General features: G+C 42.6%; 1 protein-coding gene and 1 non-coding gene across 2 annotated transcripts in view; both read left to right on the top strand.

Annotated features, from left to right (window-relative positions):
* AK5 (adenylate kinase 5) overlaps window positions 1-19,721 on the top strand; it is a 291,825-nt gene that overhangs the window by 26,687 nt on the left and 245,417 nt on the right. The window contains exons 4-5 of the mRNA XM_029063973.2: window positions 3,488-3,657; window positions 3,761-3,874. Coding sequence (XP_028919806.1) covers window positions 3,488-3,657; window positions 3,761-3,874 — 284 coding nt within the window. The remainder of the gene's footprint in view (window positions 1-3,487; window positions 3,658-3,760; window positions 3,875-19,721) is intronic.
* Window positions 9,815-9,952, top strand: LOC114811711. The gene has a single exon (XR_003759407.1). It is a non-coding gene; the product is annotated as a small nucleolar RNA SNORA7 (small nucleolar RNA).

Below are 19,721 nucleotides of genomic sequence, written 5' to 3'. Positions count from 1 at the left end.
TGAATGAATGAACTAAGCATTTGGGGAATTTACTAGAGTTAGAAGATAATCTCTGCCCTCAAGAAGCTTACTACCTAGTGGGGAGAGAAGACAGGCATAAAACAATTGATAGAAAAATAGGAAAAATGGATAAGTGGCTGAGTAAATGCTACTGGAAAAATTTGCTTTACGGATCAAAGAATAATATTTATTGAGTGTTTCCTGGTGCAGAGCACTGTACTAAGATCTTGGGAGACGACAACATAACAGTATAAGTTACATTTTCTGCCCTCCAGCTGCTTTAAACCAGGAAGCCATAGAGGTGTTGGATTTTGGTGGTAGTCCTGAAAATTTATCTCTACTCTACTCTACTCCACTCAGCAGAGGTCCTGAGGACAAGAGCGGTCTCAGCTCAGACTTCAGGAGTTAACCTGAGCTTGAATGCTCCTTATTCCTCTTGAGTGGAGCCCAAACCGACTGCTTGTGAGTGTGGCTCTGAGAAGCATTAGGTACAATGCTGTGAACACAGTAAGTGCGCAATAAATATGAGTGAATGGATGAATGAATTCCCCTGAGTACCCCACAGGCAAGAGGTGAAAAGACCACCCCCTCTTCAAGCCAAAGCTTTCACTTGACTAAGAATTCTCTCATTCCCTACTCTGTCATTCAAACAATTTGTGAATGTTCACATTTTCAGCCCTCAAAGAGTTTACAGTCTAGCAGGGGAGACAGATGGTAAACAAGTAGGGGAAAGCAACAGAGTTTGAAGATCTGTACATAAGTGCTATAGCTGACAGATGGTGAGGGCCAGCGGGGGCTGGAGGAGGTTGTGCTGGGTGCTGAGTGGACTTCAGCTGAGCTCAAATGAGCCAATGAGTTCTGGTCGAGAAAGAGCCAGTCTACACTGGGTGAGTTCTGCTTGGTTGGTTGAGCCCTCCACACTGTAATCCCCCTCTAGGCTGTAAACTCTTTATAAATCTCCTAAATCTGTTGCACTGTACTCTTCCAAGTGCTTAGTAAAGTGCTCTGTACATGGTAGGTGCTCAGTAAGTACGATTCATTGACTGAGGAAGACTTGGTTGTGCTCAACTCTTTTAAGCTTGACGAAGCTATAGATAAGCAGAGGTCATTCAACTGCAGCCCAAGGAGACTCATGGGGGCTGGACCATACAGACAAGCCTTTCCCCAACCAAAAATGAATTTGGGACTTCTTGCGGAGATGAAAATGTTACCCATTCTTAATGATAGGTGGATCAAGAAGTGAGAAAAAGTTCAAAATCTGAAAATAGGAGAATGTTATCGACTTGCTGTATGTTTGTGAATGGAAATGGTTCAGGAAGAGGATTCCCTGCACCCTGAGCACTAGGAAGTGCAGTTTTATTGCTAAAATCGTTACAAACAGATAATCGGCTCCTCGGTACAGCAGAAGCCTTTGGTAGAGGAATGTTGTTTGTGGAACTGCCACTGAGGTTCATTGGGTTCAACTCTTAAGAGCTTAGTATAGTGCTCTGCACACAGTAAGTGCTCAATAAAAATGATTTCTTGATTGATTTGCAATGTATTCTGTGGAGCATTTTTTCAGTAGTCAGTCAATTGTATTTATTGAGCACTTACTATGTGTAGAGCTCTGTACTGTATGGGAGAGTACAACATAATGTAACAGACACATGCCTTGCCCACAACGAGTTTACCGACTCTGTATATCTGCCTTAATCAGATCACTACCTTCTTATTCATGTTAACAGTATATGAATTGTACTTCCCAAGCGCTTAGTAAAGTGCTCTGCACACAGTAAGTGCTCAATAAATATGATTAAATGAATGAATAAATTCATGTTATTATTCATTCAATAGTATTTATTGAGCGCTTACTATGTGCAGAGCACTGTACTAAGCGCTTGGGATGAACAAGTCGGCAACAGATAGAGACAGTCCCTGCCCTTTGACAGGCTTACAGTCTAATCGGGGGAGACAGACAGACAAGAACAATGGCAATAAATAGAGTCGAGGGGAAGAACATCTCGTAAAAACAATGGCAACTAAATAGAATCGAGGCGATGTACAATTCATTAACAAAATAAATAGGGTAATGGAAATATATACAGTTGAGTGGACGAGTACAGTGCTGTGCGGATGGGAAGGGAGAGGTGGAGGAGCAGAGGGAAAAGGGGAAAAAGAGGGTTTAGCTGCGGAGAGGTAAAGGGGGGATGGCAGAGGGAGTAGAGGGAGAAGAGGAGCTCAGTCTGGGAACGCCTCTTGGAGGAGGTGAGTTTTAAGTAGGGTTTTGAAGAGGGGAAGAGAATCAGTTTGGCGGAGGTGAGGAGGGAGGGCGTTCCGGGACCGCGGGAGGATGTGACCCGGGGGTCGACGGCGGGATAGGCGAGACCGAGGGACGGTGAGGAGGTGGGCGGCAGAGGAGCGGAGCGTGCGGGGTGGGCGGTAGAAAGAGAGAAGGGAGGAGAGGTAGGAAGGGGCAAGGTGATGGAGAGCCTCGAAGCCTAGAGTGAGGAGTTTTTGTTTGGAGCGGAGGTCGATAGGCAACCACTGGAGTTGTTTAAGAAGGGGAGTGACAGGCCCAGATCGTTTCTGCAGGAAGATGAGCCGGGCAGCGGAGTGAAGAATAGACCGGAGCGGGGCGAGAGAGGAGGAAGGGAGGTCAGAGAGAAGGCTGACACAGTAGTCTAGCCGGGATATAAAGAGAGCCCGTAGCAGTAAGGTAGCCGTTTGGGTGGAGAGGAAAGGGCGGATCTTGGCGATATTGTAGAGGTGAAACCGGCAGGTCTCGGTAATGGATAGGATGTGTGGGGTGAACGAGAGAGACGAGTCAAGGATGACACCGAGATTGCGGGCCTGAGAGACGGGAAGGATCATGTTAGTACGTGTTGAATGATAAAAAGTTTGTTTTCCTGTGACTAATTATTGCCTATATTTGCTAATTTGCATGAGAACACATTACTGTTATACTCAGGACCCTGTGTTTTTATACCTTTTTGAAGCTTTCTTTGAGGTCAGTGAAACTCACATGCTCAAAGGCAGAGAAAAAGTCTGCATGAATTGGTTCTGAAAAAAGTTTGACTGCCAGTTTTATTTAAAATTAAATGATTATGTAAGTGGAAAATTTACCTGACAACACATTGATGACCCAGGAGAAACCTGAAGTATTTTTATTATCAGAGTTATCAGTGAGTTGTCACTGCCTTTCATAAATCCAAAAGAGCTTTTAGTTGCAAACCAGGAAGGTTTATTTTCAGAGGCATTCTGCAGATGAAAAGTGAGAGAAAATTTTCCTCCTATTATACTTCTCCCAAAAGCCATCCAACCCACAGACTGCCCAGACGGGTCTGTATTTGATCTGCACTCAGAGTTCCAAGTGGCTTCCAGAGAACAAGGAAAATGGAGCAATTGATCATTCAGAAACTGGTGAGGCAAAATCTTGTCTGGATCTGGTAGGAAAGCAGCTGTGCTATTGCTTCCAACAGTGAAAATTGTTCCCCGTTTTTAATAATAGGTGGCCCCGGAAGTGGGAAGGGAACCCAGAGTTTGAAAATAGCAGAACGCTATGGATTTAAATACATTTCAGTGGGGGAGTTGTTAAGGAAGAGAATCCACAACACAAGCAGCAATAGGAAATGGAGCCTCATTGCTAAAATAATTACCACCGGAGAATTAGCCCCACAGGTATGGCTTTATCTTTAGCCTTATTCTATAAAAGCATTTTCACACCCATTACTAAGGTACATGTCCTAATTGGTGGTGGTTTTCATTTTTTTGTCCCCGAAAGGAAACAACCATCACAGAAATAAAGCAGAAACTGATGCAAATTCCAGATGAAGAGGGCATTGTTATTGATGGATTTCCTCGAGATGTTGCCCAGGCTATCTCCTTTGAAGACCAAGTAAGAAAGTGTCTTTATTCTCAAACTGTTATTCTCTGTATCAAGAACAGTGACTCTCTTTCTTTTCAAATGAAATTTTCTGGTAAAGATATACCATTAATCTTGGTTGAATATCACTCTTGAATTCTATGCACATGCATAATTATAGTTTGAAGCAAGGGTGTATCCTTTGCATTTAGTGTTTGAGAACAGTTGGTGCTGAATTAAAAGAAAAATCTCACTCGTAATTACAAATAAACACAGCCATCCCTAGCATTTACATACCTATTTATACTCAGCCTGGTTACTAATCTATATTTGCTTCTTCAATTATACTTTCAACCTCTTATTTTGATTGCTTGGTAAATACTTGGTTCTGTCTGTCTTCCCCATTATACTGGAGGCTCCTGTGGGCAGGGAATGTGTCTTTGTGTGTTTTGGGCTTCCAAAGTGCTAAGTTCAGGACCTTGTATCAGGTGCAATATAATTTGTTTTATCACTGCCAGGCAATTTCCTACCAATGAATCTGCTTCACAATTATTGGAAAGCACCAAGGATTAAATCTCTACCAACCCACTTCCTTTAGCAATGGTCATCCGTTTCAGAGGCATATTAAACCAGTAGCCTGTCCCAAGTTAGTCAAAGATATAGATTAACTGGATAAAAAATGAAAATGTAATGAAATCTAGCATCCACACTTTCACATGTAGAGAAAATGTATTTGGTTCCCATTAATGGAGCATTGTAAAAAAAGCTAATTTGATGTCTAATTAAATGCAGTGATATGTTCTGTTGTGGCCACAGCAAAGGTTAGAAATTCATTACTACATTATTCAGTTACCCTGCAAACAAAGAGTATCATAGTGTTTTACAAGCATTTAGAGCATTATTTAGAATTGATTTGTTTCCTTTTCCAAACACTTCTGCATAATTAGAAAAATACTGGTAAATTCATAAAAGTAATGACATCTGCAGGAATAATATTATTCGAGGTTAAGGCAATCAAATGGTCATAAATGGTCATGGTTCAGAGAACAAAGGAATAAAATAGTTATCCCAGGACAGTATTGATCATTAGTGGTAAAAATGTTTCTCAGGATGAAAAACCAAGAAAAATGTTGTTGGTTTTATTTTTGGTTGAGTTGGAACAATGGAACGTTTTTAGTTATCAAAATTCCTCATTAAATTGTGGTCTAAGTAAATCTTTATAGAAATGCCATTAGTTCTTGTGGATGCTAGGAAACAGAAACGGGGAGATGATTTGAAGATTTTCTGAGGTTCCTTTCAGTGTTTTCTAAGGTTTCACGTGAAGCAGCATAGCCTAGTGGCAAGAACCCGGGCTTGGGAGTCAAAGGACATGGGTTCGAATCCCGGCTCCACCGCTTGTCTGCTGTGTGACCTTGGGCAAGTTACTTAACTTCTCTGTGCCTCAGTTACCTGTAACTGAGTCATCTGTAAAATGAGGATTAAGACCATGAGCCCCATGTGGGACAACCTGATTACCTTGTATTTACCTCAGTGCTTAGAACGGTGCTTGGCACATAGTATATGCTTAACAAATGCCATAATTATGATTTTCATTATTATTATTGTTATTAGGAGACTTAGCCTTAGACAGTTAGTTTTAAAAGGGAGAGAAAAACATTATGTTCTTTAAGACTAAATTGAGGGTAGTTCATACCACTGCATTGAACCCTAATGATATTATCATTATTATTATTATATTTATAAAGTGCTTGCCATATGCCAAGCATTGTGCTAAACACTGGATTTGCTGTCAGATAATTAGATTGAACAAAGCCTCTGTCCAACTCAGGAAATACACTGTATGAGGGAATAATATAGCATAGTAACATTTTATTGCTTTTGACATTGAGTTCCAGTTATCAAATATAAGATACTTTGGAAACCTAATTTATGTGGCATCCACTAGCCTTGGCTCCTTCTCCATTCATCTGTGGAGGCAGTGAGAAAGGAATAGTTGAGGCCTAAGGCTTCCATTTCAACTGAAAGGGATTGGAAAGTCTACTGTTGACATGATTGGACTGAAGGAATGAATGGCTTATACTCTCCGCTAGAGTTGCCCCATAAAAATACCGTACCATGAAAGATGGCATTTTCAGTGAGTGAGAGGGACCTGTTGGTCAAAGTTTCCAGTTAATCAGTAAGGAGTTTTGCTTCTGGCTTTGCTTACCTGCAGAGCACCGTTTGCTGATCAACCTAGAAGACAGCCAGGATTTAATCTGTTATTCAAGGGAGGGTAGGCAAATAAACAGAACAGTAAAGCATCAGGCTGTCCTGCTAGGGCCCAGGGTAGAGCTTAAGGCAGAACATCTCTGAAGAGACAGAAAACCTGAAGCACAAGGCACAGACATCATCAGGACAGAAACCTCATTGATTGGGGGTGAGCACAATATCTAGCACAGAGTTTAGGAGAATAAACCAGAGGAGTTTGGGATCAATTAACCAATAGTACCTTGTATAGGCAATATATAATATACTGTGTGTCTCAAGGCCCTGGTTCGTAACAACGAAGACCTTCCAGGACTGGAAGAGACTCAGTGACACATAATAGAGTTCAAACCACATCTCTGATCACCAAGGTGACTGTGGAAAGATTTTACTTAGTTGTACCAACGTGCAAGGGAGTGACAAAGGCATACACTCACTCACTCCACTCCTCCAAGGATCCACTAACAGTCTGTGGTCAAAGGAGCCTGTTCTGCTGATACTTCTTTCTGCTTCTAAGTCCTACTGCCTTTTGCTGCTGTCGAGTGCTGCTCTCTTATTCTCGACGTGCTTCTTTCTTGCTTCTCCTCTGTGCAGCCTCAACATACCTCTCACTTGCCTCATCACCATTCAAAACAACTGCCTTTTATCTGCCCTAGGCACGGCAGCTGGGGCTCTATGTAGCAGTCACTAATTGGTCCAGGCCCATTACTGGTTAGAACAGGTAAAGAAGCCCATGCCTCCCTCCATGTGCCGCCCCCATAGGCCCGCAATCACCTGCCTCAAGTAGAGCCCAACAGTGTCTTCGCGGGTCTCTTCCTCGTTGTGGTTGTTCACGGGATCACAAACGGTCATTAATGAGGCAGCTTATTAGGGGCTTACCACACTGTGGTTAAAGCTTTCTAATTGGTAAGGTCCCAGGTTGCAAAACTTTTGCTGTACGAATGAACGACATTAATGCAGAATGATTCCTGCACCTATATGGTGGTTTCTGATCAATTACTAGACAGGAGCCAAACAGCAGTGAAGAGAATAAACTAGGCAGACCCCTGGAAAGAAAAGGCCAGACTTCAGCTTCAGAAGAGTTATTCTACACAGTAGGTGGTCAGAAAATATCATAAATTGACTTAGCCTTTACCTTATGGTCACTGGACCATAAAGGGTCAAAAAACACTTAGCATTCTTCAGAAACTAGGAAGTTAGGTGGCTTTCTGCACTTCAGGTTGGTAGGTGAATGCTAAACAACCTTATTTCTGTTTCCCCTTTTCCTAAATGTGCTTGGAATATAAAGAACCCTCCTGCGCTCTTCTGGCCCTAAGTAATATGGACTTTTGAGACTGGCTAAGAAAGATCCATGTCAGAGGCAGGGAATGTGCCAACCAACTCTGCTGTATTGCATTCTCCCAAGTATTTACTACAGAGCTCTTCACACAATAAATGCTCAATAAATATGATTGAATGTTTGATGTTTATTTTCATTTATTTTCTGTAAAAGAAAGAGGAAATGAGTTAGCAGTAAATCCACTTTCAGGAATTTGTAACTGAAGTATCAAAAAGAACAAAAGAGGCTGCCTTATCTTTTTTTATGGTATTTTGATAATTATGGTACTTGTTAAGTGCCTACTACATGCCAAGCACTGTACTAAGCACGGGGTAGATACAAGTAAAGTGGGTTGGATACAGTTCCTGTCCCACGTGGGGCTCACAGTCTCAATCCCCATTTTACAGATGAGGGTAACTTAGGCCCAGAGAAGTGAAGTGACTTGCCCAAGGTCACACAGCAGATAGGGGGCAGAGACAGGATTAGAGCCCACGACATTCTGACTCCCAGGCCAGTGTTCTACCCATTACGCCATGCGTACTATGTGTCAAACATTGTTCTAAGTGCTTGAGTGCATACAAGTTAATTAGGTTGGACAGAGTCCCTGTCCCACATGAGGTTTGTAGTTTAAGTAGGAGGGAGAACAGAAGAACTGAGGCACAGAGAAGTCACGTGATTTACCCAAGGTCACCCAGCAAGCAAGTGGCAGAACTGAGATTAGAATCCAGGTCCTTGGACTTTCAGACCCATGTTCTTTCCATTAGCTGCTTGATAATTAAATGCCTTTGGGGAAACCAGAGTGATGGCGATATTAAATCCTCTCTCTTCCCACTTGGAGAATCCATGCTCCAAAGGTAACTGTTGTCTTCTGTACTGTTTAATTGTTTGGGTGAAGTGATGGCAACCTCTTTTTTGACTCAGTTTTTGGCTGTCACCTATTGGGATTTTGCGTGGCTCAGTGGAAAAGAGCCTGGGCCTGGGAGTCAGAGGTCATGGGTTTGAAGCCTGGCTCTGCCACTTGTCAGCTGTGTGACTGTGGGCAAGTCACTTAACTTCTCTGTGTCTCAGTTACCTCATCTGTAAAATGGGGATTAACTATGAGCCTCACGTGGGACAATCTGATTACCCTGTATCTACCCCAGTGCTTAGAACAGTGCTCTGCACATAGTAAGTGCTTAACAAATACCAATATTATTAGTAAGCGCTTAACAAATACCAACATTATCATTGTTATTATTAAACAGAATATGGCATGACAGAGTTGAGATATTCCCACTATATGCTGGATTGTTCAGGTTCTTATTATAATTTTGGCCCAGTTGGATAAACTAAGACTATTCAAAGAAAAGCAAAAAGCCTGCAAAACCAAAAAAATAAAATAAAATAAAATGTGTGCTAAGGAACCATTTAAAAATGCTCTTTGCTGAGTCTAATGCTAGGGTAGACATAAGATAATCATATTAGGCCACAGGCTCTGCATTGGGCAAATCAACTAACTTCTCTGTTTCAGTTCCTCAGCTATAAAATGGGAACTAATAGTTGTTCTCCCATGTAAAACAGAAACTATATGCCATATGTTTTTACTGTACCTACTCCAGTTCTTAGTACCGTACACTAGGATTGTAAACTCATTGTGGGCAGGTAATGTGTCTGTTTATTGTTAAATTGTACTTTCCCAAGTGCTTAATACAGTGCTCTGCACACGGTAAGCGCTCAGTAAGTACGATTAGGCACATAGTAAGTGCTTAACAAATAACACTATCATTATTACTATTATTACTGTCAAGTAGATTTTTAAGGGAAGATTTCTGACCAGAGATTCTCTTTTTCCAGTGACGACCAAATTAATGGAAGTAGAATTGAATTAAAGCAAGAAGTATTTTTTGGATTTAGAGACACTCATATGTATATAAGGGTGCGCTCAAGCACACAGGCACACACACACATATAATCTTTCATCGGTGTTCAAAGACGACATTGGTGACGAGATTACATCCTTGCATGGACGTCATTAAAAAATAATGTCTGTTTCCATGAAAATATGGACAGCTGTACCCCCGTGCCATTTGGAATCAAGGCTGCTTAGAAACCAAGGCACTGTTGAATGGTACTGCCCTGTCTCCTTATTTTTATGGTATTTGCTCAGTGCTTACTGTGTCCCAGGTACTATACTAAGTGTTGAGGTAGATTCAAGGTAATCAAGTTGGACACAGTCCATGTTCCACATGGGGCTCGCAGTCTTAATCCCCCTTTTACAGGGGAGGTGACTGAGGCCCAGAGAAGTAAAGTGACTTGCCCAAGGATACATAGCAGACAAGTGGCAGAGCTAGGATGAGAACTTAGGTCCTTCTGATTCCCAGGTCCATGCTCTATCTACTAGGCCAAGCTGCTTCTCAGGTTGAGTCTGCCTAGGTTCCCTAGGGTCGCAACTGGAGAGTTTCCAGTCCTCTACCAGTCTCAGCTGTGGAAGGGAGAGTCAAGCAGAGGCCTACCCATTCCATTCCTAGCTTGACCAGTGGCTAGTGAGTGGAAGGCAATCTGCTACAAGTCAAAACTCACCCATGTTGGGCAGCAGCGGCATGGGAGAGGTTCAAGGGTGGAAACTCAAGTTTACTGCGTGGAAGGCAGCAGTGGTAAACCACTTCCGTATTTTTACCAAGAAAACTCTCTGGATCCACTACCAGAACGATTGCAGGTGGAGAGCTGGGCGTGCTGGGAGAGATGTGTCCGTGGTGTCTCTACGGGTTGGAAACGACTCGACGGCATAAGACAAGACCAGGTTCCATAGGATCTTGTTTAGCATTGGAAGGAGAAGAAGGGGAGTGTATATCCCACCACTAACAGAAGGTGCACTTGAATTTTTATTCATCATACCAAGTGGTTTGCTCTGGCCGATCCACAGAAGCCAGAGGAAGAACTTAATGTGCGTGGTTGATAAAACACTGGGATAGAATATCCAGGGAGGTATGTCCTGCCCATCCCTGCAGACCTTTAAACCAAGAACAGATTGTTCTCTTTCATTCACTGCCTGAATAATTGTGGTATTTATTAATCACTTACTATGTGGAAGACACTGTACTAAATGCTGGGGTAGATGCAGGATAGTTGGGTTGGACACAGTTCTTGTCCTACATAGGGCTCACAGTCTTAATCCCCATTTTACAGATGAGGAAAATGAGGACCACAGAAGCTATCCAAGGTCACACAGCAGACAAGTGGCAGAGTCAGAATTAGAACCCAGGTTGTCCGACTCCCAGGCCCATGATCTTTCCATTATACCACACTGCTTCTCTGGAAGCAAGGACCTGGATTAAGTGCTTTTCCCAAGACATTTTCAGCTCAATTGATCGGTGATATTTTTGAGCACCTACTGAATGCTAAGCACTGTACCGAGCCCTTATGAGAGGGCCAGAGAATCAGCAGCCAAATCCTCTGCCAGCAAAGAGTTCAGCTCCAGGGGGAAACATCCAGACAAATTACTTAGAAATAGTACTAGAAGGAGGAAGAAAGAGGATGTAACAAACAAGAAGTAGTATAAATGTCAGGAGCAAATAATGGAATCGTCAACTATACAAATAAATATACACAAGTTGATAGCCATTTTATGATTTCAGAGAAAGTATATCCATAAAGTCGCTATGAATCGGAAACGACTCGATGGCATTTAGTAATAATAACTTTGTGTTCAGAAAGCTGAGATGTTTCTCTACAAGGAGCAGTTGAAAATTGAAAGAAGAGGAAATATAGTAATTCCTGAGGTGGTAAATTGCCCAAGTAGGAATTACCGCATAACGATACATATGGTAAACTTGAAAGCAGGGACCTCGTCTTATTTCTATCTCTGTAATCCCTTGGTTATAGAAAATGAGCACACAATAAATGCTGACACTTAGCACAGGTGGAGATGGAAAGGAGAAAAGCAGTCATCCAACTGGAGACTACTGCTAGAGACCTCCCTCTGAACCGTCAAAAGGTGGGGTTTAAACACCGATGATTTAATAGGAATATATACAATACAATTTAATAGGACTATATGTAGGGCTCACAGTGTTTATAATCTATTTGGATAATGGAAACAAACCCTGGGCACCGAACGACCACAATACACGAAATCCGAGGATATGTCATGTACTAATTGCTGACATAGACAGGAATCTGAAAGCTCTGTCCGACGTGGTTATGTCCAAGCTTTGCAGGGAATTAACTCCCTTCTGGGATCCTCCTCTCCTCAAGACCATTGAGTTGCTGCCTTGCCCTGCTCTGAGCATCTTTCCTCTCCCTTTAGACTCCTAAATTAGCCTTCCTCTCACTTGTCTCTCTACAATTCCCCCATTAACCCTAGTCCCCCACAAAATAAGAAACCACACGACACCGATGCCTTATTCATGAAGCGCTGAAAAACTTCCCTCTAAACTGTAAATTTGTTGAGAGCGGGGTCTGTGTCTATAGACTGTTATACTGTACTCTCCCAAACACTTAGTAGAGAAGCAGCGTGGCTCAGTGGAAAGAGCATGGGCTTTGGAGTCAGAGTTCATGGGTTCGAATCCCGGATAGGCCACTTGTCAGCTGTGTGACTTTGGGCAAGTCACTTAACTTTTCTGTGCCTCAGTTACCTCATCTGTAAAATGGGGATTAAGACTGTGAGCCCCACGTGGGACAACCTGATTCCCCTGTGTCTACCCCAGCGCTTAGAACAGTGCTTGGCACATAGTAAGCGCTTAAATACCAACATTATTATTATTATTATTACAGTGCTCTGCATATAGTAAGTGCTCAAAAAATACAACTGATAGATTAATCTATTGTTTCCAACCACTGCCGGTCTTTAACAGCAGTGAGCATGCACAGAGGTTGGGTGGTGACTGAGCCCTAAAGCCTGTGTGGTGGAGGGAGTGAAGAAAAGGGTTGATTATGGGAAGATGTAGCGGTATTAGGGGATCGGAATTCTGGGAACCTGCAGGGTTGGGGAAGCAGGGAGAGGAGGCAAGTGGGGAAGTACAGAGATCAAGCCAGACAAAGGGCAGTAAGGCAGCTAGGTCTTACAGAGGTCAGAGCTGGGGCTCAGTGTCTGATCACCAGGGGAAGAACCCCTGGTTGAGACGAGAGGAGCAGCAAGGAGGGATCTATACTGTACATTTTAATTAGCCTTTGGGCTCAACCACCATGACAGGAACAGAGAAATAATAAATTCTAGGTTAGTATATGGAAAGAAATATCCCACCTTGTGGTGGTTAACATCACACCCATAATTTTGAGAACATATTATTCATTCAATAATATTTATTGAGCACTTACTATGTGCAGAGCACTGTACTAAGCGCTTGGAATGTACAATTTGGCAACAAATAGAGACCATCCCTGCCCACTGATGGGTTTACAGTCTAATCTGGGGAGACAGATGGACAAAAACAAGACAACTTAATCACAATAAATAGAATCAAGGGGATGTACACCTCATTAACAAAATAAATAAGGTAATAAAAATATATACAAATAAGCACAGTGCGGAGGGGAAGGGAGGAGGGAGGAGCAGAGGGAAAAGGGGGAAAAGGGGGCTTAGCTGAGGGGAGGTGAAAGGGGGAGCAGAGGGAGCAGAGGGAAAAGGGGAAGCTCAGTCTGGGAAGGCCTCTTGGAGGAGGTGAGCTCTCATGACTCCTGGGGTATCTCTGCAAAAGCAGTGGGAGTTTGGGAAGGATTGCAGATTAACAGATAGAGAGGCAGAGCAGTATACTGACTTCTTACTGTGCTTCTAATTAGCTAGCCTTACTTTTCCCATTTGAAGAAGGAACAAGCATGGTTTCATAGAGTTGTTATGAGCTCTGTAAAGAGTTTGGAGATTGCAAGATTAAAGATACTGTAAAAGAGAAGGAAGTTTAGTTCAGAGATCAAGTCTTGGATTGCCCTCTGGAACTGATCCAAAAAAAAAAACTCTCAGAATTTTCTCTTCCCCAGGGGAGAAAAATAGTGAGTTGTATTTAGTGAATCCAGTGTGTGAGAACTTGGTATTTATGATACCAGGTTGTAAGGAATGTCCCAATCCTTTAGCCTGGAGTTAATTAGGAGTCTGAAAGTAACTGATTAGGTGACTCAAAATGAAGGTACTACACAGAAGATGATGTTAATGTGTTGGTATTCACCACAAAACAAACGGATCATTACAATTTGAAAAATCATGCATTATTTTAAGTGGTCCATAGTGAACTGTTGAGAAAAGAAAACACCTTTCCCCCATCTCGAAATACCACACAACCTTCCAATAGTCAACATTTTCAAATGTGAATTGTGAATTTTCAGCTGGTGGCAGACTGATTTGTTTCCTCAGAGTGTTTTGTAGGGGGAGTGACAGAAGTCTTCTCCCCTTCCATCCTTTCATGTTTCCTGTGTGGTGATTCACTCTGGCAAATTGCTGGAATTCAGTAATTTTCAGGCCCAATTCTCTTAAGGCTTGTAAGAAAAAGGCCAGTTCTTGAGAAAATCCAGACTCACAGCAATTTGGGTCCCCTAAGGGATTACCAAAAATACAAATTAAAATTGAATTAACCATCTTTCTTTAAGAAGTTTGAAATGCTGTCATTGGAAATCACTACTTCTTACTAACTTACATTTGCTAGAAGTTTGGAGGTTTTAACTTATATTTTCTTCTACACTCTAAGCTCGCTACGGGCAGGGAATGTTTACGCTAATTCTGCTGTATTGTACTTTCCCAAACGCTCAGTACAGTGCACTGCACATAGTAAGTGTTCAATAAATATGGTTGATTGGTTGATTTTTTTGAATTATAAGTTTGGAGGAGTAAGACTTGACAAGCTAAAGTGAAAGATTGAATGTTACAATGTTTAAGTTAAAAAACTTTTATATAGTCACTACTTTTTGGCTGAAACCATTTTCATTCTAATAATATATTTTTATTTTACCAAGGAATTATTAACAATAATAATAATAATTGCAGTATTTTATTAAGCATTTACTATGTGCCAGAGGGTACTAAGCACTGGAGTAGATACAAGCAAATCAGGTAGGACACAGTCCCTGTCCCACATGGGGCTCACAGTCTCAATCCTCAGTTTACAGATGAGATAACTGAGGCCCAGAGAAGTGAAGTGGCTTGCCCAGGGTAACACAGCAGACAAGTGGCGGAGCTGGGATTAGAACCCATGACGTTCTGACTCTCAGTCTCTACATACCATGCTGCTTCTATATATCTCATTGTGCTCATAAGATCCCCCAGAGCCAGGGAGAGAAAGATATTTTTATTTTCATTTTATAGATGAGGAAATTGAGGGACAAACTGGAGAGGGGGGGCATTTTCTCTACAGTTAACTGTTGACCATTTACCAAGTCACACAGTAAGCCAGTGGCCTTCTGACTTCTGAATGCTTGCTCTTTCCACTAGGCCACCCTGCCTCATGAAAACCAATATCCTTGAATTGGAATAGCTCATGATTATTTCATTCTGTCCTTACAACATTCCTGGAAGTGGAGAGGAGCAAGGATCATTATCCTCATTTTACAGATGAGGAAAGTGAGGTACAGAGAAGTTAAGAAGTGGCACAGAGAAGTTAAGAAGTGGTGGTGCCTAGTGGATAGAGCATGGGCCTGAGAGTCAGAAGGACCTCAGATCTAATTTTGACTCCACCACTTGTCTGCTATGTGACATAGGGCAAGCCACTTAACTTCTCTGTGCCTCATTTTTCTCATCTGGTAAAATGGGAATTAATACTGTTAGCCCCATGTGGGGCAGGGGATGGTGTCTAACCTGAGTAGCTTGTAGTTATACCAGCATTTAGTACAGTGCCTGGTGCTTAATACTACTACTAATAATAATAATAATATGGTATTTGTTAAGCCCTTACTATGTGCCCAGCACTGTTCTAAGCGCTGGGGTAGATACAAGGTAATCAGGTTGTCCCACATGGCGTTCACAGTCTTAATCCCCATTTTACAGATGAGGTAACTGAGGCCCAGAGAAGTTAAGTGACTGGCTCAAAGCCACACAGCTTACAAGTGGCGGAGTAAGGATTAGAACCCATGACTTCTGACTCCCAAGCCCGTGCTCTTACCACCAGGACACACTGCTTCTCCAAAGCGCTTAACGATTATCATTAAGAAAAAAGGACCCCCATAATTACACAATTAGTCTGAGGTACAGCTAGATCTAGAATACTGGTATCCCAACCCTTGCTTCAGACTCCTCTCTTTCTACTAGTTTCCAAGCCCTTTAAAAAAATGCTTCTGCCCAAGAAGCGCAAGACCAAATCAGTCAATCACTTAATCATATGAATTGAGCATTTACTGTACTAAGCACTTGGGAAAGTGCAATATAACAGGATAGGCAGACGTACTCCCTGCCCACAACCAGTTTAACTGTTCTCTGATAGTGAGTGAGTGGAGGGACTGATGGACTTTCTGATTCTCAAACTGCCATCCCTCTGACACATGAGCCCAGTGGAATTCACTTTCTGTCAAAGCTATTTCTTCTCAGGTTTCCAGGGCAAGGGATTCTCCAGCTGCATTTCTGCCCTTCCGCTTTCTGTCTCCCCAGTGTAAACGTGGCCTGGATTTTGGATTCCACACTGGCCAATATCACCATCAGTGGTGTCTTTAAATTCGAAGGCCAGTGGAGTCAATAGTTCTCTTCATTGGTTAGCGATTCTTCTCCACATGCAGCAGAAACTCCTGGAATGTGGTTTTAAGGCATTTGATCTAGTCCTACCTTATAATAATAGTAATAATAATGATAATGATGGTTTGTTAAGTGCTTACTATGTTCCAGGCATTGTTCTAAGTGTTGGGGTAGATAAGAGATATCGGGTTGGATGCAGTCCCTGTCCCACACAGGGCTCACAGTCTTAATCCCCATTTTACAGATGAGGGAATCGAGGCATAGAGAAGTGAAGTGACTTGCTCAAAGTCACCTACTCCTGGGCCTCATTCTCATCCATCCTACTCTCAACCTCTTGCTCACACCCTCCTCTTAAACTAGAATTCCTTCTTCTTCCTACTCTGTCTCACTGCAGTTCTCTCACCTTCAAAGCTCTTCTGAAATCACATCTTGTCCAGGAAGCCTACCCAATTAATTTCTCCCTCAGGTTATAGTCTTCCAACTATTACTTCAGCACTCCTGCACTAACTAGGCACTTGTATGGTAATAATCATGATTATTATCATTACTATCATGATTATTATCATTATTATGATTATTAAGCAATTACTATGGACAAGCACTGTGCAAAGTTCTGAGTTAAGTAAGAGATAATTGGCTTGGACTTACTTCCTGTCTCACATAGAGGTCAGTCGAAGTGGGAGGGAGAATAGAGAATTATGTCTCTATTTACTAGCTGAGGAAACTGAGAAAAAAAATTATGGTATTTGTTAAGCGCTTACTACATGCCAAGCACTGTTCTAAGTGCTGGGGTACACACAAGGTAATCAGGTTGTTCCACAGGGAACTTACAGGCTTAATCCCCATTTTACAGCTGAGTTAACTCAGGCCCCGAGAAGTGAAGTGACTTGCCCAAGGTCACACAGCAGACATGTGGCGGAGTCAGGATTAGAACCCATGACTTTCTGACTCCCAGGCCTGGGCTCTATCCACTATGCCATGCTGCTTCTCAGTAGATAAGTGACTTATCCTGGAACACAGAGCATGCATGAGACTGAAACGTCACTAGAACCCTGGCCTTCTAACTCTCAACTAGGCCACGCTGCATTTTTGGTCATTGTGATCTCACAACTCACAACCATCTATAACACTTCTGTACCTATAGACGTATCTTCCTACAGAAACGCTCTGGGCATGTCACCCCCCTCCTCAAAAACCTCCAGTGGTTGCCTATCAACCTTCGCACGAAACAAAAACTCCTCACACTTGGCTTCAAAGCTCTCCCTCACCTTGCCCCCTCCTACCTCAGCTCCCTTCTCTCTTTCTACTGGCCATTCTGTACAATCCGCTCCTCTGCCGCTCATCTCCTCGCCATCCCCTGTTCACACCTGTCCCGCCGTCGACCGCTGACCCACATCCTCCCACTGTCCTGGAATGCCATCCCGCCTCACCTCCACCAAACGAACTCTCTTCTCGTCTTCAAAGCCCTACTGAGAGCTCACCTCCTCCAGAAGGCCTTCCCAGACTGAGCTCCCCCTTTCCCTCTGCTCCTCCCCCCACCTTCTGCTCTTCCCCCTTCCCCTCCCCTCAGCACTGTGCTCACTTATATATATAATTACCCAATTTATTTTGTTAATGAGATGTATATCATCTTGATTCTATTTATCTTGATGATGTTGTTTTGTTTTTGTTTCGTTTGTTTTGCTTTGCTGTCTGTCTCTCCCATTTAGACTGTGAGCCCATCACTGGGCATGGATTGTCCCTAACTGTTGCCGAATTGTACATTCCAAGCGCTTAGTACTGTGCTCTCCACATAGTAAGCGCTCAATAAATACTATTGAATGAATGAATGAACTTACCCTACTTCTTGAGCACTAAGTCATAAACAGCTCCACTTCTCTTATCTGCAAATTATTATTATTTTCAGACTGTATTGTTGAGCATTTACAATGCGTCAGGCACTGTTTTAAGCACTGGGGTAGATACAAGGTAATCAAGTTGGACACAGTCCCTGCCCCACTCAGGACTCACAGTCTCAATCCCCATTTTACATAAGTGGTAACTGAGGCACAGAGAAGTTAAGTGACTTTCCTAAGGTCACCCAGCAGACAAGTGGCAGAGTCAGGATTAGAACTGAGGTCCTGTGACTCCCAGGTCCATGATGTTTGCACTAGACCACGTGAGCCCGTCATTTAGACTGTAGACCATTATTGGGCAGGGATTGTCTCTATCTGTTGCTGAACTGTACACTCCAAGTGCTTAATACAACGCTCGGCACATAGGCAGCACTCGATAAATACTATTGAATGAATGCTTCTCAGCTTCTCTTCTGTGCCTGCCCTTTTCTCTGTCTTATTTCCCATTGGTCTGCAAACTCCTTTAGGGTAGGGTTTTTCTAGAAAATAATTTTTATTCTTGTCTCCCCCCCGTTAGAGTGTGAGTTCATTATAGGTAAGGAACAGGTGAATACTCACTAAATAATAACAATATAATTATAATGATGGCATTTGTTAAGCGCTTACTATGTGTGAAGCACTGTTCTAAGTACTGGGCACTGTTCTAAGCACTAATACTCCTCCTCCTCCTCATCCTACTAGGTATTGTCCCTACCGACTCTATAGTTCTCTGCCAAACATTAAGTTCAGGACTGTGCACAGAGTAGGTATTCAATAAATCCAGTTGATTAATTAATTGATTGGGAAACATAGAAGTATCATGTCTTGCTCGACCCCACCTGCACCCCACAATCATTCCTTCCCCCACAATCATTCCTTCCTAAACCAGTTCTATGTCTGTCAACTTGAGAATTCATTTTGCGGTGAGAAGGTCCTACTTCTTCCATTGTATGCTATCTAATTCGTGTAATCAAAACACATGCTACCGCAGAATTGACTCTGCCAAAATATAGCCTTTCCTTTGAATGGCAATGATACCCTACATCTAATTCTGGAAGGATAGGGTTTCCTAGTATTACCATTTGAAGGGCCTTTTCATTCCAAGCTACACTATCACCAAGCTCTGACATGTTCCTGCCTGAGGATTCCTTAAAGAGGTTTTGTTACACAGGTCAGCCATATTTATTGTCTGTCTCCACCCTTCTAGACTGTGAACCTGTTGTTGGGTAGGGATTGTCTTGATCTGTTGCTGAATTGTACTTTCCAAGCACTTAGTGTACTGAGTGCACCCAGTAAGCACGCAATAAATACAATTGAATGAATGAATGAACTAGAACCACTGGACTCAAAACTAGCTTAAAGGCTGAAGCCCCCAGACGTGGACTCTGTTAACCTCTTTGCCTGGGATAAGAGCAGGGAGTAGAGCAGAAGCCAAGAGACGGAGAAGAGAACTGAGGGTGTGAGTAGAGAGTGATGTGTTCAGCCAGTTTCTAAACTCATCATCCTTTATTATGTCACATTTTACCCACACGATATTTGCTTTGTTTTCAGGAAAAATATGAGATCAATATTTCCAGCTTTTGTGCTTTGCCCTCTTCCTACTCCCCTAGTCTTTTGGGTTAAAATATTTAAATATCCAACTAACCCGTGCTGGGCAGCAGCGGCATGGGAGAGAGTCAAGGGTGGAGACTCAAGGATACCATGTGGAAGGAGGCAATGGTAAACCACTTCCGTATTTTTACCAAGAAAACTCTACAGCTACACTACCAGAATGATTGCAGATGGAGGTGAGGCGTCCTGGGAGAGATGCATTGATGGTGT

This window comes from Ornithorhynchus anatinus, chromosome 4 (genome assembly GCF_004115215.2).
Source record: "Ornithorhynchus anatinus isolate Pmale09 chromosome 4, mOrnAna1.pri.v4, whole genome shotgun sequence".
Lineage (NCBI taxonomy): Eukaryota > Metazoa > Chordata > Mammalia > Monotremata > Ornithorhynchidae > Ornithorhynchus > Ornithorhynchus anatinus.
This window is presented reverse-complemented; position numbering and strand designations above follow the sequence as displayed.